The 26,824-nt window shown below is 36.8% G+C and overlaps 1 protein-coding gene across 3 annotated transcripts in view; it reads left to right on the top strand.

Annotated features, from left to right (window-relative positions):
* The window catches only part of VAV3 (vav guanine nucleotide exchange factor 3), a 389,640-nt gene that overhangs the window by 255,194 nt on the left and 107,622 nt on the right, over positions 1-26,824 (top strand). For all 3 annotated transcript variants that reach the window (XM_007169495.2, XM_007169494.2, XM_007169496.3), the window contains exons 18-19: positions 5,701-5,726; positions 11,509-11,554. In XM_007169495.2, the coding sequence (XP_007169557.1) occupies positions 5,701-5,726; positions 11,509-11,554 (72 nt within the window). The remainder of the gene's footprint in view (positions 1-5,700; positions 5,727-11,508; positions 11,555-26,824) is intronic.

Here is a 26,824-nt window from a genome sequence, read left to right as displayed (position 1 = left end):
AGCACCAAGGAATTCCCTCTGCCACTTTTTATTTCCTCTTGTAGAGTATATGCTCCTTCACCATAGGGAATGTGTTTCTCATCTTTTGTATCTATCCCTTAGTACCAAGTCCAAAGTCAAGGTGCTTAATCTCAGGTTGTTACTCCTTTTTCCTAAATAGGAATATTTCAACCCAAATACAATCCTTAATAATGTTGAATGTGGTAAAAATACTAACCGTTAAGCATTTGAAATAGCTCTTCTTTTTTGTGGAAGTTACATCTTCCTTGGATGTTGTCTTCCCTGGGTTCAGAAACCTTTTATATTTCATGATCTGTATCCCTGAAATTTGTCTAGTCTTCATTCATCCTCAAAATAATAATTACTTGGTAAAAATGCAGTTCCTTTCTGAATGAAGAAATTCATTCTTATTAATATTTGACTATGACAGATTATTACCTCAAGTACATTTCAAGTGTTATAAAAGGTCCTTTAAGGTTTTATATATATATATATTTATAAGACAAACTATGCAACTTGGACACAAGCTTGAAGGTTGGGTGATTAGTTTATGTCTTAACATTTGAGGATTTGCATGGATATAAAGAGCAGGCAATTCCACTCTCTATTTTGCTGAACTTGAGTTGACTTCTTCACATTCACCATGGCAACCTCGGCGATCAACATGTACACGGACTCTGAAGTGTGCTGCCAAAACTTTCCAACCTTAATAATGCATAGGTATGAACTCCATTATGTGAACTCCATTTCTCAGCCAGTCACTGCAAAGATGATATAATTCCAGAGTTGCATTTCTTTCTCAGAGTACACCACCGTGAAGGTCTAGTCCTAGACTATAACAGTTGGGGGCATTTGTGTTTTTTTCCCTGCTGTAATATATGGCTAAACTCCTCTTGGCCCCTTCTTACCCTGACGTTGATCAATATTATAGCTTGCCTTGCATCCTCTCCTTTTAAACAAAGAAAGTAACATTGGAAGGCAAATATTGCTGGAGCAGATGACTTGGGTTTAATGCATCTTTTCCTTTAGTGGGAGTGCAAGGCTCAGCTGCTCTAATGTTTAACGGAAGCAGATCCCCGTTTGCTTATCTGTTTAATCGCTCTTTTATCTAGGCCAGCTGCAGCTCCTGCTCATGCTGCAGCCACTCCTCATTGGAAGGAAGTTGCCTCGGTACCCTAATGGTTTAAACCTGCAAGATTGTTATCTAGGACCTGCACCCCAAATTGGCATCTGAAATGGCTCTTTTAAAAATACTATCGCAGTATTTTATCATAAGAGATTAACTTTTAGAATATAATTTTATTTCATCCTTCTACCATTAGGCATTTTACCACATGACTTTTACATAAACTGAAGCTTGATCATTGATTTCATAACCAAAAAATGACTTTGGTTCTATTTAGCGCCTTTTATATAAATTAGTTATCTTTTTTAACTTATCAAGACAATTTTATACCCAAGGGTAGTTATTATTCCTTCCATTTAATTATTTGGGTCAGTTTAATGATATATTAATAATTATTAAAGTGAACTGAAAACTATTATATGGTTGAATTCCTGTTAGAGCTCCTGAAAAGATTTGAAATCAAAGCCTCTTTCCAAGTATTAGTTTTTGGTTTTTTTTTCCAAAATATTGCTGTAGATCTGAGTGGTAAACACAGCATTGTGCAACTTCCTCCAAAATTTGATCAGCCCAACTATCTTTTAGTTTCAATGTTTCATAAAAATAGCGTATTAACCATGATGACAAAAAACCTTCAAAAGCTTTCCTGGTAATTACTTTTCTGTGGCCCCTTTTGAGACAAATGATCTGAATGGGCATCGATTTGTTTAGTCTTAAGAAGTAGAACTTCAAACAAGAGACAAAGCAGATTGTGTAATAATGTATGCATTGAGAGCCACTTGTATTGGAAAACAAATATAATAGGACTGAAGTTTATGTATAAAAAATTAATGATATGATATGAGTCTAAAGTCTCAGTGAAAATCATTTGTCTTACACAAATATGCCTACTGACCCTGTGCCGGCATTGAAGATGGAGTTATGCTCAGGCTCCAAGCACCTCAGTAACAGCACTTCTCTGAATTACATTGAACCAGTTGGGACATGATGAAAGAACGCAAGGTGTAAACACCTTGAGGGCCTGTGAGTCACCATCTAGAAAGGTTCTTGAAAGGGTAAGAACATTTTATAGTTTGATCAATAGGAGCCTGAGAAATCGGCTGCAGGGTAAAGACAAGTCGAGGATTAAAAACTTTTGGAAACTTGAAGAATTGAATTACTATCCTAAGGAAGTTCCCAGGAGAAAAAGAGAGAGACAGAAAAGAGAGAGAGACTTTTTCATCAGATCTCAACCAGCAAGCTTTCTATTTGGTCAGAATTCAGCCAAACTAAATTTGACGATCATCAGCCCTTATTATTCTAGTCCTGATGCAGCACTGTGACACACAAAGAGTTTTTTAGAGATCCAAGTGCCCGCCAGTGTAGTTTTGGGCATATATCAAGAGGAAATGAAGGATGGTGTTGTAGACTTCAAAATCAGAGCAACTTTTCCATAGAATACTTCATCAGAAGAGGTTGTTATTCTATTTTCCCAGCCAGAAAGGAATTTTACTTTGAAAATGTATGAAACAGTGTTGCAGTTGGGTTTTCTGCTCTCTCATCACTGTTAGTTTCACGAAAGTTTTAAGTTGTTGCATCAATGTGGTTATCAGAATTTAGATTGTGTTTGTAAAGGGGCCACTCAATCTGATGGTACGGCCCCTGGAACAAGTACAAAAGTATAAATAAAGGAGCCTGGCTAAGAATTTCTGAACTCGGAACAGATTCTAAGAGTTATTTCTAGTCCTTTGGCTTTTGCCCTATCCTCAGAATATTTACAGAACCCTGCCATGAAATATGAGGAAATAAAAGCTCAGACTTTCAAGAGCCACTATTTAAGTGCTCTGCCCAGCATAAGCAGATCACAGTGTGAACTGCTCGATGCCAAGTCCATGGAAGAAATGGGCCTCTTTCCTGGGTGGCAGTGGAGAAGGTGGGGGAATGTGGTGGCCGTGAGGACGGGGAGTAGTGGCAAGGAAAGGATAAGCCCCAGTTAAGGACTCATGTCCTCAGAGTTGGAGTTGCATCCAGCACAAAATCCATTTCCCATTTTCCTATCTGGGTAGCACAGAGGAGGCTTTGTGAAGAGCAGGTACATCCAATAAGAATTATGAGGAAAGCTGAGTTGCTTGATGAGATGCAAAGAAAGAAAGCAGAAGACAACAGCCAGTGGGAGAAATGAAGGAGAGAGTGTTGGGTAAGGTGGTCAGCCGAGTCCAGTTTATCCCTCACTTTGCCAGTCCCATTCATGCCTCTTGTGTTCCGTGGTCAGTGCTCACTCATGCTGGGAGCTGGCCGGCTTGCACTAAGCAACAACATAAGAAGGACCTGTAAATGAGGGGCTTCTGTTCCCAGATCTGTTTTCTGGGTAAAGAGGTGCAAGTATCTGCATAGCTAGATCATCACCTTAGATACCATCGTTTCCTCTTCCTGAGGAAACCCAGAGCACTCCTGGAACGCGGTGTGCCAACTGCTGCCACGTGGGCTATCATAGGTTTTAGGCCAAAAATAAAATACATTTAAAGCATATTATAACAGACCTACTTCACCAGGACATAAAAACACTTCTCTGCAGAGTCAGGAAAAAAAAATACTTCTGAATTAAAATTGAGGTGCACACTCATTTTTTTTTTTTAATTTTATTTATTTATTTATTTATTTATGGCTGTGTTGGGTCTTCGCCTCTGTGTGAGGGCTTTCTCTAGTTGCGGCAAGCGGGGGCCACTCTTCATCGCGGTGCGCGGGCCTCTCACTATCGCGGCCTCTCTTGTTGCGGAGCACAGGCTCCAGGCGCGCAGGCTAAGTAGTTGTGGCTCACGGGCCTAGTTGCTCCGCGGCATGTGGGATCTTCCCAGACCAGGGCTCGAACCCGTGTCCCCTGCATTGGCAGGCAGATTCTCAACCACTGCGCCACCAGGGAAGCCCCAGACTCATTTTTAAACACTGACCATGAAAGATCTGAGGTTTTCCCATTTTAGAGGTCATCTGGAAATATCAAAGCTTTCCTCAATCTCCTTGGATGGAAAACTTAAACTTCCCTCCTGTTTGGTGCTTCTTGTAGATTGTGATTCCCAGTTCAGGCTCTTTCTCTAACTCACAGTAGAAGAAGAAAGTAGTGTAGGGCTTTTCTGGCATATAGGTCTTTCTGGTCAAACCAGTGAAACAGGTATCACAACTGTTTTGTTTGGAACCCAATTTCACCTAACCTGGGTTCTAAGTCTGGGCACAGTATCCAGCAGAATGTTGCTTTCATAGACTCTCTCCGCAATCCAGTTCTCTTAGACAGTCTTTCTTCTGAAACTTTGCATATTTCTAGCAGAGAGGGAAAGGGAAATACCTTTCTGTCCTTTGTAAAGGCCAACTTCAGACCTGGCAAAAATGACTTCATAGAAGTCAGTTATGTATGAAAGTTAGTGTGTTAGGGTTGAAATGGGCAAAGAAACACAGGCTTTGCTTTTCTCCAGAAAGGTTACTTTTTGCTCATGCCTCTTCAGTTCCACTAATCAGGAATAGTCCTTTAAAAAACAAAAAGCCCCAAAACCTCCTGTTCCATGCCCTGGGCAGTCTTCCTGTGTCAAGCAATCTGTGACAGCTAGTAAGGTGTTCTGGTACTTTTCCCCTGGAACTCTGGTTGTGAGGCTTCTTGGAACCTCTATAAGAGGTTCATTTAGGCTGACAGAGCTGCCCTTTCTCTCCTGATATTCCCATCAGTGTCTTCTCTTCTCAGATCCTTCTTCAGAAGATCATTCTGGTTGAGAAAAGTATAGGCATAGGTGCAAAATTATGACGTGTTTTCCTTCACAGTCTGGAGAAATTATAACATGCATAGGTGCTCCTGGATATGGGGAAAGGAAGCAAAATATTACGCACCAGCTTTTTTCCACATGCAGTGTGTGCCTTTCCTTTCAGAGATACCCTTTGCCCTCTGCCATGTTACTTACTTGAAGATCTCAGGGCCCTTCCTTGCTGTTAGTCATTTTCAGGAACTGAAATGTAATGGAGATCGTTGTTTCTATTTATAGACAGATACACTGAGATGAAAGGAAAATGAGCATTAGAATGGAATCCTGTACTTTTTTTAAATTTCCATCTTTAAATCAAACTGTATTCCCCCCAAATTAAAACTAAAAGCAATAGCCCCTTAATGGCAGAAAAATTCATGTGCAAATTGTATGTGTTAAGTTTGCAATTGTTATAGTCAATGTACTACGTTTGTAAATTATTTGTGTTTAATTCTTAAAACTGGGTGTGTTGAAAGAAAGGTTCCCACCTAGCTTTCTCTTTTGCACATAAACTTAGTGCAAGTCCCTGTTTCAAGGAGCTTTATGTGGTTGGATTGAAATTGCTTAATAAACAATTGAAAAAGTTAAGCATAACCCAGAAGTCATTTAGTACTATGAGTCACTTTCCTGACAAGCCAATAAGGCAAGAGAACCCGGTTGCAAAACAATTACTAGCCCTGCCTGAGGGACCCTGGAAATATATTACAGATATGTTAGGAAAACAAAGCAGTAGTGTTTTACCACGCTGCAGAGAACAAGTTAAGGTTTCTAACCAAACAAAATAACTGACAATGCCAATTTTTACATTTGTTTCAGAACAAGGGACGCTCAAACCATCGGAGGTAAGGTTAACATTTATTTTTTTTGTATAACTTTTGCATTTCAAATTATTTGCTAACTTAAGCAGGCTCGAACTCCTAGAATGTTAAATGTGCCTTTTAAAATGGATAGAAACAGAGCTAGAGTGAGCAATCAAGTGCTTGTGAGTGAAATGCACAGGGTAAATCAGAGGAATTTTCAGATACCATCTGAAGATCTTAGGTAGAGGAAAAATGTGAATATTTCATCTAAGAATGTGTGTGAGATGGGACATTTCAGAATCTTAGGTACTCACTTATTCAGGTAAATTTCAAATAAATATTGTAGCAATGTTGGGGCATTAATATGGGGGTACCTTTCCCTAGTTCCCAGCTACAGAGTTCCACAAACCCTGAGGCTTATAAAACTTAATACATAACCAAATCAACATAAATTCACTTTTATAAAATTTATAGATCAAATAAATGACGCACTACATCGCTTTCAGTCTCTCAACTGTAAGTTCAAGCAGACTTCCTGCCTCGTTATACCATCTAAAGTTGTTCCAGCAAATGTGTTTTCCTATTTGTTACTTTAATGTTTTAATTAAAATTTAAGAGTAATTAAAAATAAAAACTTAATGCATCTGAAGGCATTCTCTTGGAATGAACCTCTTTGATCCTGCTAGGACAGAAGGAAGGGTGGCCCTCATCCCAGGAAGTCAGTAGACCTGTCCGCTATCATGAAACATTGTCACTGCCCAACATTCGCTAGTACTAAAAAGTTCTAAGGTTCTTCATCTAAGGATGTGGTTACGTGTTTCTGCCAGTTTTCCGTTTGAGCACAAATGTGATTCATATCATGTCTTATTGATGAAATCAAAATCTGATAACATTTCCTTTTGGTTTCACACAGTCTGAGGTCTAATGGCTTAGAAGTACGAGATCCCTGTCACCTCTCAGAATAAAGCTCTTTTAAGAAAATATGAAAGAATGAAAAATATAGCAGATTACAGGCAACCAGTACCTTGGCCATCAACCAAAATTAATACATTTCTTACCTGACCTCCCAAAAAAATCATAGCAAAGAAAATTAAAATGTAAAATGTCTGTGATTAGTTATATGAACCAGAAATATAGTAATCTGAGAATTTCAGAATAAAAGAATGACAAAAAGCATTCTATGTCAAATTATTTTAGCACATGACAATTATATCTCATTAAGAGTAGTATAGTATTAGTATGTTTTTAATAGGCTGGCATTTATATAGTTGGTAAAAATAATGAAAAGTACAGCAAGATGTCAAACAGGAGGTAACTGTTTTTACTTTTTTGCATAAGCATATAATTTGTACATACAGGGTATCAAGAATGTGATGTGAGGAAATTCACATGCACCCTTTAAGTGTTATCAGTTGACTATATTTTAGACTTTAGAATCTAGCTCAAGGAATGCATAACAGGATAATAGTATTTAAAAAATAGGTGATGTGAGTTCTGCTAGGGCTAAAATAAATTAACATAAACTTCTTGTTAGTGTTTAGTCAATAGGTAAGATTTTTCATCAAGACTGTAAGGATTCTTCCAGCAGTGTCAATGAAGATCTTGGAAAGTAGCCTTCTTTCTCTTAACTCTCACAATGTTATTAGATAATTGAGACAGATTGACTCGTAGAGCTTTGAACTTTAACTCAATATTACTTTACCTTTACCCTCTTAGATAAAGGTATACATGTATCCCCCCCACCCCCACCCCGGGCAAGATGATTTCACTTGATTTTATTTAAGCAATGAGAAATGGGCGTATTTACAGACAGAAAGTGTGCTAATAAGAAGTGGTTAATAATTTTCACACTGATACAAAATAATGATACAAAATAATTCTCTGCAGGCATTTTATACTCTTAAAAATTACACGTAAGCCTATTCTGAAAGGAATTAATTTTCACATTGATTTTTTTTAAATGCAGCATCAGTATTTTAGTGACTTGCTTCAGTGACTTGCTTAACTTACGATTATACAAAGTGTAATTTTTATTTAATGTGTGCTTCTGCTAATAATCTCTACTTGGGATGGATAATTATAGTAAAATCTTATACTGGCCAACCTACTTGGAAACTTTAGCTTAGCATAAGGGAGAAGTATAGCAAAAGAATGTTAAGAAACATCTTTCACTCCATACCTCCCCACCAAGACTTTGTGGAAGGTATATTCACTCTCTGAGGCAGATGCATATATGATGTTTAGGAGTCTTCCCAGAAGTACCAATGAAGACCTTTTGTAAGCTCTCTGATTTTTTTCCCCCCTCTCTTGGAGGTCTTCTTTTTCTCCATGTACCAATTCGTAGTCCTCTTCTGTTCCCCTTTCAATGGCTATGATTGTGAATTTTTAATTTCACACTTCATTCGCAAGGTAGGTCAGTTCTCAATAGCCACAGGATCCCCCTGGGCCTCCCTAACCTGGGATGTTCATCTTGCATCCCATTCTGGAGTGGACCTTCAGAAGCCACTTCTAGCTCCAGGAAGCAAGGTTATCGTCACATATCTATTTAATATATATCTACTTCAAATCTATTCCTTAACGTAGGTTTTTCTGCTTTTAAAATAGGTAGAGGAACCAAAGCCAGTTTCATATAGCAAATGAAACTTTGCTCGTTGTGTTGGTAAAATCAACAGAGAGAATTAGGTTTCTCCTAAAAGAGGCAAGAAGGGAGATTCTTGGACGATAAAGGCATTTCTTTTAGAGAAAGACAAGGTAATAGGTAATGAAGCAAGAAATAAAATTAGGTTGGTTGGTTGTCCCCACCCGCCCATTCCCCACTTCTCGGTAGATCAAAGAAGTTGAGAATGTGCTGAAGACTGATTGTCCAATCTCATGGGGCTGTAACTGAGAGCTCCCAGGGGTGGCAACTGGATGTGCCCTCCTCTCCCTGCTAGGGACAGCGTCTTGTCCAGCTCTATCCCAGGCTTTTGAGAATATAGGTAGGGGAGAGGAGCATGCTGGGTAAGATATGATAGAATGACAGTTGAAATTTGCACTTTAAAATTGTTTAAATATGTTCTGCTAAACGTTTCCAAATTTTTTACAATATAAAATACTTTTTAGGTGCTTTTAAAGTATAATAAATCTCAAGCTCTCCAATGTACTTGGTCTAAGTAGCTTCTCTCTTTTTTAAAATGCACCAGATCATAGTTTGTCCCACCGCCTACTCTTCCTGTAGAAAAGTTTGTTTTCAGGGTCACTGATTTGCAATGACTTTCAGGAGGAAAAACCTAAAATATAAATAGTAGGGTAATACTTTAGTAGCAAAATTTTTCATTTACCTGCGTTTAAACATTCAAAATATCATGAAATGAATAATAATGACAATGATATCAATAATAATAATAAGCTATCACTTATTAATCCTCACTATGTGTCAGGAACTGTTCCAAGCATTTAACATAAATTAACTCATTTAACTCTCACCACAAATGCTATGAAATAGGTGCTATTATTATCCCCATTTTATAGATGAAAAAACAGGCATGGAGACTTTAACTAATTTGCTCCCAATCAAACAGGTGTCAAGTGACAAGGAGGGTCTGAATTTGAATTTACGCAGTCAGATTATAGAATCCATACTCTTAATAATTGCACCATGTTCCCTAATTTAATCCTAACTTCAGGGTCATATAGAGTTGCTCTTGAACTGAAATGCTCTTTTTCACTTTCTAAGTTAATAGTTTTTAAATAGTACTAGTTTAGGGCTAGTAGGAATAAGACCCAAAGTTTGAATTCTTTCTTGCCTTCCAAGTACTTTGATAGTAAGAGGAGTTAGAGTAGTAGAAAAACAGCTTCTGTTGTACATTAAGAAGGTGGAGGAAAATAGCCACAAGACATCCATCATTATATATTTTCCTGTTGAAAATATTGTCATTTATGTAGAGAGCTCCAAAAATTTTATAAAATTTTAGACAGAAAAGATTTTTTTTTGGAAAGAAGTTTTCGTCCAAGTTATTGGATATGAACCTATAACTCATCGTGCTTCCCCGTTTTGTGCTTGGCTGTTAAGAAGCCCAGTGTGGTATTTTCTTCTCCTCACTCACAACGCTCTCTTTATACTAGGGTTTTTTTTTTTCAGTGCAGCCATCCACCTTGTTCAGTATAGCTTCAATGCTGATTTAATGATCATATTAGGCCTTCACAAATCCATTTTAAAAGTAGTTGGGTTAAAAACAAAATTTATATTTTTAATAATTCTCCAATTTGCTTTTACCTGAGAACCCTGATATCTGCTTTGAGGCCCATTTAACTTATGAATAAAAACAACAGGAAGAACCCTAAGAAAAACCCATGGCTAATGTGTGCTTGGCAAAGCAAAGTCTGCTCTGAATGAAACCAAGTCTCCACACACAGGCACAAACCCCAACACATGTAGAAAGAGAATTGCTTTTGTGAATATCTGAATTATATGGTAGTTATAGACTGAGCATTTCATCCAGTTATATAACAAAAAGTGAAAATCAAGTTCTTATTAATTAGTCAGATTACCATAGTTATTAGGTAGGAATGAATTTAATGCTTGTGAAATCGAATGTGTAAACAGGCATTTTCAAAGATTTAAAATCTCTTTTGTTTTGCATCTTATCTATAATTTTTGTAATGCACAATTTTTCTTATGGATTCCTTTTCTATAATAAGAATTTACTTTCATGGTTCACAAGCTGCATGGCTATTTTGTTTCTTAAAATATTCAGATATCACTGATCCATAATTAAAACACCATTCTCTTTTTTTTTTTTAAGATGTTAGCTATGAGTTTTTCTTTTTGTTTTTAATTTATTTATTTATTTATTTATTTATTTATTTATTTATTTATTTATTTTTGGCTGTGTTGGGTCTTCGTTTCTGTGCGAGGGCTTTCTCTAGTTGCGGCAAGCGGGGGCCACTCTTCATCGCGGTGCGTGGGCCTCTCACTATCGTGGCCTCTCTTGTTCCGGAGCACAGGCTCCAGACGTGCAGGCTCAGTAGTTGTGGCTCACGGGCCTAGTTGCTCCGTGGCATGTGGGATCTTCCCAGACCAGGGCTCGAACCCGTGTCCCCTGCATTAGCAGGCAGATTCTCAACCACTGCACCACCAGGGAAGCCCTAAAACACCATTCTCTTTTAAGTGTTTGCTAAAATCAGAGCTTGAGATCTTTGTTTGGAGGTTGTATACTTTCTCCAGTCCCTGGTCTGTCAGGCCTCAAAAATAGCTGCATTAGAGTTTTGGAGATCAAAACTCTTTGTTGGGAGCATTTTCTAAGCAAAAATGGCTTCCTGGGCTTTGTTTTCATAATTCCTATAGTCATTATGACTTAAAAAAAAATGAGTCATAATCCCCAGAGATGGTGAATGAAAAGATATTTCTTTCCCATAGTGTTATATCAATGATTTATCAAATGCAGTGTTGTTCAAGTGGAAGACTTATTAGAGAAACAAAAATTATAAAAAGAAACCTTGGAACCAAGTGTTTTGATCAAATTTAGTCATACTTTTAAAAAAAAACTTTTTTGGAGTGTAGCTGATTTACAGTGTTGTGTTAGTTTCTGCTGTACAGCAAAGTGAATCAGTTATACATATACACATATCCACTCTTTTTTACATTCTTTTCCCTTGCAAGTCATTACAGAGTATTAGCAGAGTTCCCTGTGCTATACAGTAGGTCCTTGTTGGTTATCTATTTTAAATGTCGTAGTGTTAAATGGAAAAAGTGCAACATTCACTGGACTTCCAAAGTGTCACAAAATAATACAATTTGATAACATGAAATCTTTGTTGTTCTTTGTTTTACCTTTCTGCACAGAAACGGACCAATGGACTCCGAAGAACCCCCAGACAGGTGGATCCAGGTGTGTGATTAAACATCTATAATCATTTTTTCAGTTAAGTGATTATGAAAGTATATGGGAATTGCTGTAGAAAGTCAGACAGATTGTTGGCCTCTGTTCCTCGCAGTTTGGTATATAATGTGTGACCAGGAGGCAACCGTCTACTGTGTAAATCATTTACCTAGGACAAGGTCATATGATGAGTAACCATCAGTAGCACAGTCTTTCCTCCGCAGTCAGCAGTTGAGCTGGTTATTTGCTTACTGAACAGCCTCAGGGTGCCTGGTTAATGCTAACATATCCAACACCCTTTCCCTGCTCCCTCCCAAACCTGGAAAAAACCAACCAGCACTTAAAAAATCAGCATGTTCTGAGGGGGTGGGGGGAGGTCATAAACCAGACAACTTTGGTACCCTCCCCATTTGGGAAAATACTTTTCTTTATCCTATATCTATATTATTTTATAATACAAGAATGAGTTTAAGGACTTTGTGAACAAGTGTCCTCTCCAGAGACCAATTCTTTGTCTGCAGAGAGCGTTCAGTTGTTTCCCGTTTAATATCATGAGGTTGACCCTGTCATTATTTTCATATAATTATTTTTCGTCCATTAAGCAATGCCTTCCATAGTTTAATTACCAAAGATTTGTTGTGTATATGGTCATATTATTGTGAGTAAAAGATGTTCATGGCTAAAGGATTCCAAATATATGAACTTAATAATAAATCAAGTAGAACATGAAATATAGAGTAGTCTTCCTGGAAAATAATCTGGATTATGTGTTTTGTTTTCTCATCGTAAACAGTGTTCACCTAGTTGTAAAGTTTAGCTTTCAAAGCATTATAGCTTTTCACTGAAACCACACCCCTGGTAGCCATGCCAGTTTATGAGCTGTTTGAAAAGATTTATGGGAGCTTGCCTTTGGCTAGAAATTGACTCACTTGTGTCCTGAGATCAGTTTAAATCTTTTAAGTACAGAACAAAATTAAGGCCATTAAAAAAATTAGGGGTTCTGGTTTACTCTTTTTATTTGTTCTAACTTTCCCAAATGATACCCTTTGCAGAAAACTCTACAATAATATTTAAAAGTGACTTCTTCTGTTCTATTTATATCAGGAGTGTATGACTGTGAACATAATATTTTTTCTTTATTTTGTATGAGTTATAGTATTTCTGTTTCTGAAAATTACCTAAACTTTATAAATATTATTTTAAAATATTTTCTCTTTCTCCTATGGGCATTTTCATTTAATCTATTTTCCCCCAAGGAAATGCATTTCTATATATACAGTGTGTCAGTAGGAACACATTTGACTTTTAACTATGTACATTATAGCCAGAATTTTTAGGAGCCTTTAGATTATTTAAAGGGATGTATAAAGAATTCACAGATTATAAATATGGCAAAGTGGACCAATAATAAAATAGTTTATCTTCCTTTATCCTAAAGGTGATGGCTTTCTATAGGTATAACTCTTCTGGTATTTATATTTGTCCAAAGTTTTTAGAACTTCATGAAGAATAAAGGTACAAATACAAAAGAAGTGGTGCCATATGTTATGTTTGGGGAAAAAATATATATATACATTATATATAATATACATAGCTGTATATATATGCACATAGCTTTCCATTAGGTATAGTAAATACATATGTGTTTTCTCATTTTTCCACACTTTTGAAAAGGAAGCAAATAGTTGATGATCTTGCCTGTTGTAGATCCTAATGTAATAATCATTTCTCCCTGTAGAGTGTCTTTTGATGTTAGGCTTGAATTATGTGTTTAGAGTTGGTCGTCTTTTTTATCTTTGCTTCTTTCTGTTTATTACTTTCTGTTGGCAAGTTGCAAAGCTTTTTTGCTCAAAGTTAACCCTAGCTTGATGACTTTCTTACTCTGAGTTGATCCTGATGTAACTATTGTTAAGATTTTCACAGTTGTGTGGGAGAAGTTTCACTCCAGGATGTTTAAACAAGGGATCAATAAAACTGAGACCTCCTAAGCATGGACGGACTGCTTCCAAGGAGCATTATTTGCTATCAGTGTTTTTACTATGAAAGGTCCTTTAACCTTTTCTCTTTTAGCTATTTTAGTTGTCTTTTCCAAGTGTTAACACACTGACTACTTGCCAGGGCCTCACTTAGAGTGGCTTGTAGAAAAAAAGTGATTAAAGAATTTGGGAGGTCAGATGTAACCACTTCACCAGGTCCAAATTTCAGAGCCATGTCCAAAGTAAATTACATATCTTCTCCATAGAACTTTTGTTCTGGAGAGGAACTTAACACATAGTTCTTTGGGTAGTATTGTTACTGAACCAAACTTAGGTCCACTCATCCTCGGGCAGTAAAACGAATCTACTGACACCAGGTTGTGGTGAAGGAAAGTACAGCATTTATTGCAGGGCGCCAAGGGAGGAGAATGGGCAGCTCATGCTCAAAAGACTTTCAGGGAAGGGGTATTAAAGGCAGTGTGAGGGAGGGAACTACAAGGTGTGTGATCAGCTCCTGCACAATTCTTGGATTGGTTGGCATCAGGGTGAAATTTCAAGCATCATCAGCCTTCTGGTTTCAACCAGTCTAAGGTGTACATTTTTGCGATCAGCAGTTTTCATCTGGAGGGGGTCTGCTCCCTGTAAAAACAACTTAGGAATGTGTGTCAGGACTTTTTCTATATCTTTCATGGAACTGTGAGCTCCTTGATTCTGCCATGTGGTGTATTTATAGTCTAAATTGTTACCAGTTCCCCAGCCCAACAGCTATTCTTTGTTTCTCCATCATCTTCACATTTCCCAATCATTAACTCTTGAGCCAGCCTTTTGAGACTCAAGGGAGGCCTGGGAAACTAAAGCAAAAGCCTTTTACTTCAAAGGACAAGGACACAGGGGCTTGCATACGGTTTCAGTTGGTGCTTAATAAATATTTGTTAAATGAATTAATGAATGGCTATATACTTCTTCTGCATGCACTGGCTCTCTTGCTTTTTAAATTCCTCCTGCTGATAAAGTGGACCAGTATACACAAGGAATATGGAATATTCCAATGGTGGGAAGCATGGCTCTGAGCCACATTGCCTAGGCTGGGGACCCAACTTAGCTGTTTACTTGCTGTTGACCTTTGGCAATTTGCTTCCTCTCTGTAGTTTCCTCACTTGTAAAAAGGAGATTAATAATAGTAGCTACCTTACAAAGTTGTTTGGAGCATTACATGAGTTAATACATGAAAAGTACTTATAACAGTGCCAAGTATGTAGTAAATGCTAAGAGGTGGCAATTATTATAATAATTACTTTGTGGTAGAGCATGTTAAATATTGGACGTTTTGTCATGTGTAGGAGAATCAAAAGTATTTGCCAATTATTTCTTTGCAAAGAAACTCAGAATTTTATGTTGAATTCTAGGTGAAACTAGAAGTTACATTATCACAGTCGTTTTCAGATTTGCTGTTGTTCCCTACTTACCTGATGGCTTCCATGATATTTTGCTTATCTTCAAGAAGAGACACAATCAACAGTGGTGGTTGAGAGTTTTTTGGTGAAGTTAGTAGTGTTTGTGATTGCAATAAAGAAACAAAGAAAGAAAAACTCCCAAGGTTAAAAGCAAATATTGTGGGGTTCAATTCAAACCACGAAAGATGTGAAGTTTACCTTGTGTCTTATTTGCATATTTAAAACTTTTACTTTTATTAATAATTGTAGTTAATCTTTAGAGATAATATTTACAAATGGCTTTGCAGTTTAGTTGACTTTTTCTTGTCTTATGTGCTAAGAAATTTATCAATTTATGATCTTGACTGCTTTTATAATATAGTAATAGTAATGTGTTAGATGCAAATTCTGGTAGCTCTTTTGGATTTTTTAAATATAGCAGGGTATTTTCATCAGTTTGTACTTTTCTTCCTGAGACAGATGTTGGTTTCAGGAAAATAACACTTGTAAGAGACAGATCAATTATTTCAGGAACACGGAGGTGCTAGGCCTTTTTCAAGAACATGAAATCATAAATCTCAAGAAAATCTGAGCACTGGTCTAATATTTTTCACCTAAAGTGGCACCCAAGGTCAAAGTTACCAATTAAATTTTAATACTGAGCTTTAAAAGTTTTCTTCTGAGTAGAGAAGATACAAGATTTATTTTAGTTTGCATGTGGCAAATCTATATACCAGCATATGTGTTCTTTTAATCAACCCTGTGTTTTTAGACTATTGCAAAATTATCTCATATTTGTGGAACTCATAGCCTCTCGTATTTAAGTCCACAGTCACTAGCTTTTAAAAAATCCAGGCCGTTGTTCTGTGTTGCACTACCTAAAGATTAGATGGAGTAAATAGGAAATATTTAGGTACCTCATTTTCTTTCTGATCTTAAGTTACTCATGTGATTTGTGATAACCTTGAATAGTAAGTGAACAGAGTTCTTTCTGAGAGCTCTTGCGTCGCATGTGTTCATTTTTAAACTCTTGATTACGAAGAGAAAAATGTGGCTTAGAAACAGTGTTTTTTCTTGTTCACTGAGGAGATGTCTTACTGTTTCTTAGAAGAGACATCTTCAAAGATGGTCACTTTCTCTTTCAGGTGGATAGGATTGGTAGATAATGCCATTCTTATCTGTTCCTGTATGAAGAAAGGAATTCAAGACATCTTTTTTTCATTACCAACTTCGTATCTTATACAACAATAAGCACCAGCAATGTCATTAATTATAAAACATGCCCCCCCTCCACAATTTATATTCTGCCTAAGGAAGGAGTAGATACAGGCACAAGGTCTTGATTGCATAAATGCATGTACATGAGTGTGCATATAAAATATTTTAATATTCTATGTTATACTCTGATTCATTATGGTATGGCATAGTGTCATAAAAATAATTAGGGAATAGTCTGGTAAATATATAAAAAGAGCTAATTATGTAGTGAGTGCAAAAAAGCAAAAGGAATTGGAAAAGAGAGAAGCAAATGTAGGCTCGGATTGCTTTTAAGCTGAGTTGTCTATATATGTTTTCATTTATATAAATAAAATTTTTGTTATGCTGGTTTTTTGCATTGAATTACAACTTAATACAGTTTTCCTTAATGTTTTAATTTCAAATTATTGGTAAACTCATTCCAAATGTAAATAGAATTGTTGATTTCTTTTAGATTTGCTTTTAAACATAATGCCAATTTGCTCAATAGAGAACTTTTATCTTTTTAATTCTCAAATAGAAAACATTGATGAGAAAAATAGCAACCCAGGATTTTTAAAATTATTTATCTAAAACTACATTTTTCTTTTTTCCTTTTTTTTTTTTTTGAGGGAGATAAATGTATATTCGTGAAGTTCTAGTAAGTGAGCTTTTGTCTATAGTAAATAAGTAATAAAGTATCTGTAGATTACAATATTTCCATATTAATCAGTCAGACCTACTTCTGTCTTTTCTGTCACCTCTAAAACGACTTTCTCATCAAACATAAATCCTAATCTAAATATTAGGCGCATAATTGTAAAACTGTAAAAATACATTTCACATTGAAAGAATGAACTTGAAAAAACTGGGACAATAGAACTTAGTGATTAAGATTCATTGCAGAGAAATGAGGAATCCAAGCTGTGCACGAGTGCTGGGGAGCCTGCTCCGGTTTTTAAAATAGATGATTTTCTCAAGCTTCTATTAAACTATGGACAAAAAGACTGGTTTTGCACTAAGGCATTTGATCCCCTTGTAGTTATTTTCAGGACTGCCTTCCTAATTCCCTTTACCATGATGATATTTTTCTGAAACGTACATCACACACCCTTCCTCACATCTTTTTTTCGTTTGGGGAGGATTTATTTTTCCCTTTGAAGGCTCATTCCGAGCTCACAAAGGGTCACTATTGCTGTCATCTAGCAGGTTTGCCCATGCCTTGCCAAGCCCAGTCTTTTACACAGCTCTGTTACCTCCCACGTAGGAAAAAGAGGGCAAGGTGAACATTTGAAGACGTACATGGGGTGGGGTGGGGGTACCTTTAGATGGGAGGCATGGCATCAGTAATGTGATTATTGAAATTAAAAAACATTTGGAGTACTATATACCGAACCCACTTCTGGATCGTTTATGCACTTTTAACTTATAATTTCTATTACTGTAGTAATTATGTCTTAGAAAAAAATGTATGCATTTATTACATATTTAGAAAAATATTCTGAAAAGGAAGTCTTGAACCTGGTGAGCTGCTTTTAACATTTATCATGGAAAAATCATTCCTCACTTGGAAGGTCAGGTATGGCCTGGACTTCCTTTGTTATATCTGCGGCCCTGGTAGTCAAATACTATCCCGTTTCAGAAGCAAAAGAACATGCCATATAATGCCAAGTAGGCAGAGAAACTTCACAAATTTCTTATGAGCCAACAACTTATGAGAATCAGGTAATCTTGTTCCAGAACTTTAGTCTGAAGTGAGGTAAATGAGAGGAACCAGTTGAGGCAAAAGTATTGGCTTCAAATAACAATATTTGATATCAGTAATATCGCCCTGATACCAGGAAAGAGGACAGACACTGATAAAGTAATCCTTAGTATCATAACTTTATAATCTTATAGTCGTTCTATACACAAATAGTGAGAATGGTTATCAAATTAATTAGAACATTGGAATGGAGTTTGTGGAATTTCTATCAAAATGACTCATACTGGCAATTATTTACCTTTTTGTGTATTCAACTCAAGTTGATTTTTAAATTCTTAATTTGAATGAAAAGAAAAGCTTGTTCGGTTTTTTTAAATTGTTCTTTACAGATAACTTTTGAGACTCACTTTTTTCTGCAGAGATATTAGAAATATATGGAAGTTTCCCTGTCTTTGAGGACCTTGGAATTTTGTTGGAGAGATAAGACATACAAACATAAACATGTCCAACAGTAATAGCGTGTGGTGTATGAGGAACCACCAAAGTGTGTGTGGTCACTTATGAATGGTGTTGTTGACTAGGTAGGCAGGATGAAGGAGACTCATTGTGGACTAAAGAAGGGCACAGGGCAGGGAGACGAGGTATCTAACAAGTACATCAATAAAAGTGCATTTATGTACAACTACAGATATTTAAATAAAGTTATCAGTCTCTTACTAGGTTTGACATTCTGACCTCAATTCTGTATCATCCAGTGTGCTCTTGTTTGTCAAGTGGCATAAAACCATTTCAAAACTACAGACTTAAGATGGTTTGACTTAAGATTTTTCGACTTTAATGATGGTGTGAAAGCGTTATGCATTTGGTAGAAACCGTACTTCCGATGTTGAATTTTGATCTTTCCCAGCTAGCGATATGTGGCATGACGCTCTCAGAGATGCTGGGCAGAAGCAGCGAGCTGCAGCTCCCAGTCAGCCACAATCGCTGGGCAAACAACCAAGATACTTAGCGCCATTCTGTTTTTCACTTTCAGTATAGTATTTAATAAATTACATGAGATATTCAACACTTTATTGTAAAAAAGCTTTGTGTTCAATGATTTTGCCCAACTGTAGGCTAATGTAAGTATTCTGAGTACGTTTAAGGTAGGCTAGGCTAAGCTCTGATGTTTGGTAGGTTAGGTGTATTAAATGCATTTTCAACTTACAATATTTTTGACTTACAATGGGTTTATTGGGATGTGACCCGTCGTAAGAGGAAGATCTATAGTTAAGGGGAAAAAAAAAAAAAGAGTGGAGGATTTACTGACTTAGGTAACTAAAGTGGAACATGTTTGGCTTCAGGCAGAGTTAGATCCAGGAGCTCAAATGATATCAGGTTCCATTTCTCCTTGTGTCTCAGTTTTCCTTTCGTTTCTGTTGATTTTCTGTCAACAGGCACCTCAGGCAGGTTATCTCACTTGGAAGCAAAGTTGGCCACTAGCAACTCTCAGTTCCCCACAGCTAGTAATCTCAGAGAAAACTGGACACCTTTGCCCCAGTAAATCTAACAGAAATCCCAAGGTGTCTTTAACTGGACTGGCCCAGATCTCTGCTCATCTCTGAGGCCATCACTGCAGCCTGAGCAGTGATGGTACCTGTGTGATGAGCCACCTGGCTTCTGTGCCCACCTCTAGCATGCAGAGAGGGCCTGACCCAGCCTGTTCACAGGAAATTTGTTTTCTGTAAGAAAGAACAGCTTTGCTTACAAAAGAATGGGGGAAGGAAAGAAGAGCAGCTTGGTTTGAGCAGATTATAATGTACATCTGTTACAGTGTATGCGTTTTAGACATTGTCCTCCTTGGGCGTACTGTGGCTGGGTTTTTCACCTCTTCTACCTTGGCCTTTTTCCATTTGCAGGCTCTTCTATTTGATTGTTTTCTAGTATCAGACAAGGTAAATCCTGAGGAACGTACATAAAATGGGAACTGGAGAGTCTTGACAAAAAGCTCATCCCTACTCACAGCTTTAGTTTGCAGGGATACCAAAAAGCAAGTGTTCTTGAATCACAGTATCTTCTTATAACCCTGTCTTTATACCTAAAATACCAATGTGGTATTCTCCTTTAGATAGAAGTACTCTGTTTCTATAAGGAGATAATCCTTTGTTCCACTATTACCTACCTACACGTTAGTGTAGATTGGTCCATCAAATTAGAGAACTGGGGAAACAAGACCTAAGACGGCATGTTTTGTGGAGGCAGATGGGAAGAAATGTTCCCTCTCTACTGGAAGGGTCAAGATGAGAGTGCAGGAGAGCCAGAGACTGCAGCCCTTGAGGCATTAAGTTTAGACCATAACCTGCCTCTGTGGCAATAAACGAATCATGGGAAGGAAGGAGAAGGAAGAATCTTTTCTAGTTTTGTCTGTACAGTCGCCCCTTGGTATCCACGGGGTATTGGTTCCAGAACCCCCCACAGATAGCACAATCTGCGGGTGCTCAAGTCTCTTACACAGAATTGCATAGTACAGTCGGCCCTCCCTACCTCTGGGTTCTGCATCTGCAGATAGGGAGGGCCAACTGTATTAGGCACTTTCACTTACATGAACACTTGTTGATCATCAGAGGCAGCCCTGTACAGCCGTTTAGACTGAGCACTGTGCAATGGCATATATCTGGGTTTGTGTCCTGCCCCTCCACTTAACTAGTTGTATAATCTTGGACCTGTAAACCTGTTTTATCATCTCTAAAATGGGGGGTAATAGTAGCAGATACCTCCTGCTGTCGTTGTGAAGATTAAATGAGATAATAGTAAAGCATTTATCAAAAAGGTTTGGCACATAGTAAGTGCTCTGTAAGTGATGGTGGTGGTGGTGATTACTAATACTTAAACACTCCTATGTTAATTTTCTATTGCTGTATAACAAATTACCATACATTTAGCAGCTTGAAACAGCATGTTTTTTATTTCACAGTTTCTGTGGGTCAGAAGTCTGGGCAAGGTTTAGCTGGGTCCTCTGCTTCAGGGTTTCTCATAAGACCTCACTCAAGATGTTAGCTAGGGCTGTGTCTCATCTGAAGGCTCAGGTCATTCCCAGCTTGGCAGGATTTGGGTCCTTTTGGCCTCTTAAACTGAGGTGTTCAATCCCTAGCTTGCTGTTGGCCAGAGGCTGTCCTCACATGGGCCTCCCCAACATGGCTGCTTGCTTCATCAAAGTGTACAAGCCAAGAAGGTGATGGAGTCTCCTAGAAGGATGGAAAATTAAGTCTTATATGACAAAATCATGGAAATGACATCCCATCACCTTTCTATTGGCCAGAGGCAAGTCACAGGTCTTGCCCACATTCAGGGGAGGGGATTAAACAAGCATGTGAATACCAGGAGGCAGGGATTATTGGGGTTCATTTTAGAGTCTGTCTGCTACAAACTCTAAGAGGGAGATATTGTTAGTTTTCAGTGGAGGGAACCAAAGCTCTGAGAGGTGAGTAATTTACCCAAGGTCACACAGCACCTGGCAAGTACCAGGACTTAATTGCAGTGTTTGGCTCCAGAGACCTCATTCTTCTAGAGATCTTCTGTGTACCCTACTTAGGCCAACCTTTGGACAGAGGAAAGCTTATTTCCTAAAGTTTAGCTATGTAGAACAGTGCAAATTAGCAATGTGATCTGGTATGTTGTGCAGAGTTCATTAGTGGCTGCTGTTACAATGCAGATTTATGGGTGATTTTATTTTATGCATTGTTAATTTTGAAAATGTTAATCTGAAATTGCTACAGTATTTCAATTAATTTGGACGATTAAAACTTAGCACCAGAAGAATCCCTTGCAAAAGATAAGGCAGCTAATTAGGGGTTCTGAAACAAACAACTGTAGACACTGGCACTGAAACATGCTAGGTGGATAACACCCATCAGAACTCACTCTGCTTAACAGTTTTGAAATGGAAAGAATGATTTCTGGCAGTCTGAGTATTAAACTTGGACGCAATTGATTTTTTTAAGAAAGCCATTTTAAGGAGTTAACTAACTTAATGTGTAATTTTTTAATAACATGCAGTTCTGGAAAACAGTGTTCACATTATTTGGGAATGTTGTCTTTTGTATAACTGTAGTGACCAATACCATAGGTATTTCTTATCAACCTATTTTTCATGTCACGATATTTCATATTATATATATATATATATATATATATTGTTTTGATGTTTTTTAAGTTTAAAGGTGAGGTAGCACATGCTTTTTTGTTGTTGTTTAATGATATTTGAACTTCTTAGATAAATTAGTTTTAACCCTTGTACACTGTTGGTGGGAATGTAAATTGGTGCAGCCACTATGGCAAACAGTATGGAGAGACATTAAAAAATTAAAAATAGAGCTACCATATGATCCAGCAATCCCACTTCTGGGCATTATCTGGAAAAAACAAAAAAAAAAAAACTAATTTGAAAAGATACATGCACCCCAGTGTTCGCAGCAGCACTATTTACGATAGCCAGGATATGGAAGCAACCCAAGCACCCGTCAGCAGATGAATGGATAAAGAAGTAGTGGTATATATACACAATTGAATGTTACTCAGCCATAAAGAATGAAATTCTGCCATTTGCAGCAACATGGATGGACCTAGAGAATATTATGCTTAGTGAAATAAGTCAAACAAAGACAATACTGTATGACATCACTGATATGTAGAATCTAAAAAAATATATAAATGAATGTATATGCAAAACAGAATAGACTCACAGAAATAGAAAACAAACTAGTGATTACCAAAGGGGAGAGGGAAGGGGAGACGGGCAAATTAGGGGTATGGGATTTAGAAATACAAACTACTATGTGTAAACTAGATAAGCAACAAAGATATACTATATAGCATAAGGAGTTATAGCCATTATCTTATAATAACTTTTATTGGAGTATAATCTGTAAAAATACTGAATCACAGTGCTGTATACCTGAAATGAATATGATATTGTAAATGAACTATTCTTCAATTGAAAAATAGAGTTTTACACCTTGAAAAGTTTATTCTTAAAAAATTCAGAAAACGTTAAGGAGGTATAGAAAAGTTTCCTGGACAAATTGCCTGTAATCCCTCACTCAGATAATCATCCTTTACACTTTTGTTTTCTTATACACTTTTTTCTAATACTGATTTTCTTTGTGTGTAGCCATGTGTTTATAAAATGTCTCTATTTTCAATTTAATGTCCTGCTTTTATCACTTGACTTTGTTTCATGAGAATATTTGTTTATTCATTTGTTCGTTCAACCATTTGACAAGTATGCAGGCTTGGTGTGAAGTTTACAAAGATGAACAAGACGTATTCAATATTTTCCCTCACACAACACACAGTGTCATGGAGCAAAGGTAATAGTGTAAGATTTGGGATCAGGGAAATGCAGGGCCTATGCTTAAAAGGGGCAAATACTTTAGGTATGTGAGCATTAGGAAATGGTGTCGAAACTGAAGCCCATATTATGAGTAGGGGGTCGACAGAGCATGAATGGAGACAAGCGGGTTGCTCCAGAAAAGGTCGTATTTATCAAAAAATTTTTTCTAGCTTATTGTTTGTTTCTATATAAAGTTTTTAATTCGCATGTGGTCATAGTTATTGGTATTTTATTTATGGGTTTTGTTTTTGTTTTTGTTACTTTTATGCTTAGAAAAGTCTCTGATTCTGAATTTTGTTAAATATTTACTTCTAGTCTTATTATTTAATTTATGTAACATTTCACCCATGCCATTTAGCTTATTTTTATTTAAGTAATAGATGAAAATTCTGTGAGCAGTTTCAAGACGTACATCAAAATATTTTTAAGGATTTATAGTAAAACATTTTATAAAATTTAACTTTACCTTTTTTATATGTTGCCAAACAACGATATCGCATTGTTTACTTTTTATTTGGTGCTTTATTTTACATATATTTTGCTTAGATCATAAGTTATCTTGTGCAAAATATGTCATGATATATGCTCTGTACACATAGTAAGGGAATAATATTTTAAACAAATACAGGTACTTAATATTGAGATAATCATGCTTTTTTGTTGGTAAACTATTACAGACTAAGATGACCTCTCCTAAGCTTTCTTTGGAAGTAGGAGGAAAAAATATTTTGTGGCTATTCATTTGAGTTCAGAGTATCTCCCACCTCCCGTTGATCTCTTTTCCCCTTGTAAATATACATCCTCCTTAATCTTACAATCTTTTCTCAACTTAATTTACACAGCAGGTCCTGGGGCTAAGCCTAAACCTATTATTTTAAAAGATCTTTAGTTTTAATAATTTTTCATCAAAGTAAGAAAATTTCACTTCTACTTTATTTGAAAAATGCCATAGATATATCCTCATTTCCAAAACAATGTAGAAATTCTATGTTTTAGAGCTCTTATTTAGGAAGTTTTACATGTTGCCATGAAAACATTAGGTGTTTAATAAATAGTCTTTCTTGGGGGACCCAGTTATAAGCAGTTAGAATAACGACTTTGATTTCCTACCTGGTGTGTTGCTACTAATGATATGTTCAGGAAGCATGCCTCTGGATGTCCATATACCAGCAGTTTTGCTCGTAGCTTCTTACTGTTTCAAATGGCCCAAAGGAATCATGTGATACCTTTAATTCAGGACAGAACTTTCCTTCTTGGGACTAAGAATTCTTCCTTCACTTGGTATAGAGTACATCGTAAGGATTAGATAGATGAAAAATGAAAATATTCATGTGTTTCTCCAACTCACCTACTATCGTATTGCTAGTATTGCAACTGTTAACTCCCAGAAGAAGAAACTTGCCATTTAAAAACTGTATTGCCATGCTTTCGGGATCCTATATTTTAAAAGTTATGTATCTCCCATTTAAATTGAAACAGTATTCAAGAACAGAATCTGGCCAATGGTTTTGAAAAAACAAAATGGCAACACCTTCTTGGAATCTCAGACTGTTCAAGAATGTTTTTTTCTAGCAAAACAGGAAGAAATTGGAAAAAAGCATATGGACTCAGGTTGAGCATGTGATGTATTTTCAACTTGATTCGGTACTTTACTCATATTTGTAGTGTGACTTAAAATTAATTTTGGTGAAGCATTTAGATTTGAGAGAGAAAAAAAATCCCTGTCTGGGACTAAATCAACATTTGTGGCATCTCATTAATCACTGCCTTATGTAACCAGTTTTCCCACCTAAAGAGAAGCTACTGCAATGAGAAAAGTTTATAATATTAATGCCAAGTGCAGATCTTGCCTCTCCAAAACGGAGTTCATTAATCATCATCGAAGCACAAGAACAAACATACTTCATGTCTCTTGCCAATTTTTTCAGTAACATTTCTAAAAGGCAAAAAAACCCTCTATTTTCCTATTTTTTATCTTCATTTGAAAAGGTTTTAATTTGGCTGTTATTTAATTTGTGATAATGTTATGTAAATTTAACACGCTCTGAGGATGCCCGTGCATAGCATATAGCAGTAGAGTATATTGATTGGCTTTAGGCTTCTGAATCAGAGACGTCTGGATAAAGATTCCTGACTGTGTTACTTCCTGCCTGTGTGGTCACAACATGCAGAGCACTTCAGTCACAGTGCTTGGCACAGGGTAACTGGCCAATGACCGGCAGTGACAGAAATTCTTACTCTCACTGGTAGGAAGCAGTATGAGCTTGAAGTTTGAAAAGATGGGTTTCATTCCAGGCTTCTGTGTAAATCTGTGGGCAAGTGAATAGCCTCAGTTTTTTCATCTGTAAAATGGGGGTAGAAATAGTTGCCTTACCTACATTGCAGGATTATCAATTAGCACAAATGAGATAATGCCCTAGTCAAGATAGAAAACTGAATCTAGTCATGACATACAAACTTGTGTAATAAAGTAAAAAATAAGTGCCAAGTGGTGAAATCTTCATTATTTGGCCATATATTTCAGTCTCTCAGTGTTAGAATTCTGTAGCTGATTAGTAGTTTTGATTGAATTTTAGGGTCAGCCATGTAGTTATTACATCCTCTATGCAATCTTTAAATTACCATTTACTGAACATTTTACTGTTCTTTCTTTGTTAGTATGGCTTTACATCTTTTTTTTCCTGTCTCCTAATTTTAAAAATTATTTACAAATAAGAAAAATTGAGTAACAGGGTACTGAGCCAGTAGATGAAAATGATGACAATCTTAAAGAAAAGAAAGGAATAATACAAACCACACGTGAGAAGACAAATGCACTGATTCAATCAATCATAAATATAAAAAAAAGCTTATGTGAAAGAAAAAGTGGCTCTTGCCTACTTTTATTTACAGCCCATTGTCTACCAAGTGTCAGGGGGTAGGAATGGATGGATGGTGAAGTTTTCAGGTACTTCAGAAAACTAGTTGATTTCTTACTTGTCCCTTTCAGAAGACTTGCCCTTTCTTGTTCGTTTCTATGGCCCCTGCTATTAGAAGCATTGTTAAAAGCCAAAGGAAGGACAAGGCATTCTAAGGTTGTGGTTGAAGATGCAGCCGTGAGGCCTTGGACAAATCCCAGGAGACAGGCAAGGGTAGTGTCCAGCGCAGGGGTAGCTCTTTTTGTCCCTATAAAACAGTAAAGGATCAAGAAGTAATCATATGGACACGTAGAAAGGCTTAGTTCATTTTTTAAGTTGAAATAGTTTGGAAAGAAGAGGTTGAGCAGAGTAGAATAGCAGGAGGTTTTCCTAAGGTGAAGTAGAATTAAAGTGCTGGCAAGAATTTTTCTGTCTTTAGTTTTAAAGAACACCAGCCTCACTCGTCTCTTTTTTCCCTGTATTCTTCTTGACCTTCTTATCAGCTCTTGACTTTCTCCCTGGGAGATTTTCTCTGCATAGTCGGCACTGACTTCCACAGAAATCCTGAGCGCCACACCCTTATTACAAAAGAGTTGAAGAGAATTCAGATAAACAGGTTGCAATAAGTAGCTTGGGAACTAACTGTTACAGGATGCTTCCA

This window comes from Balaenoptera acutorostrata, chromosome 1 (assembly GCF_949987535.1).
Source record: "Balaenoptera acutorostrata chromosome 1, mBalAcu1.1, whole genome shotgun sequence".
In the NCBI taxonomy this organism is placed as follows: domain Eukaryota; kingdom Metazoa; phylum Chordata; class Mammalia; order Artiodactyla; family Balaenopteridae; genus Balaenoptera; species Balaenoptera acutorostrata.
This window is presented reverse-complemented; position numbering and strand designations above follow the sequence as displayed.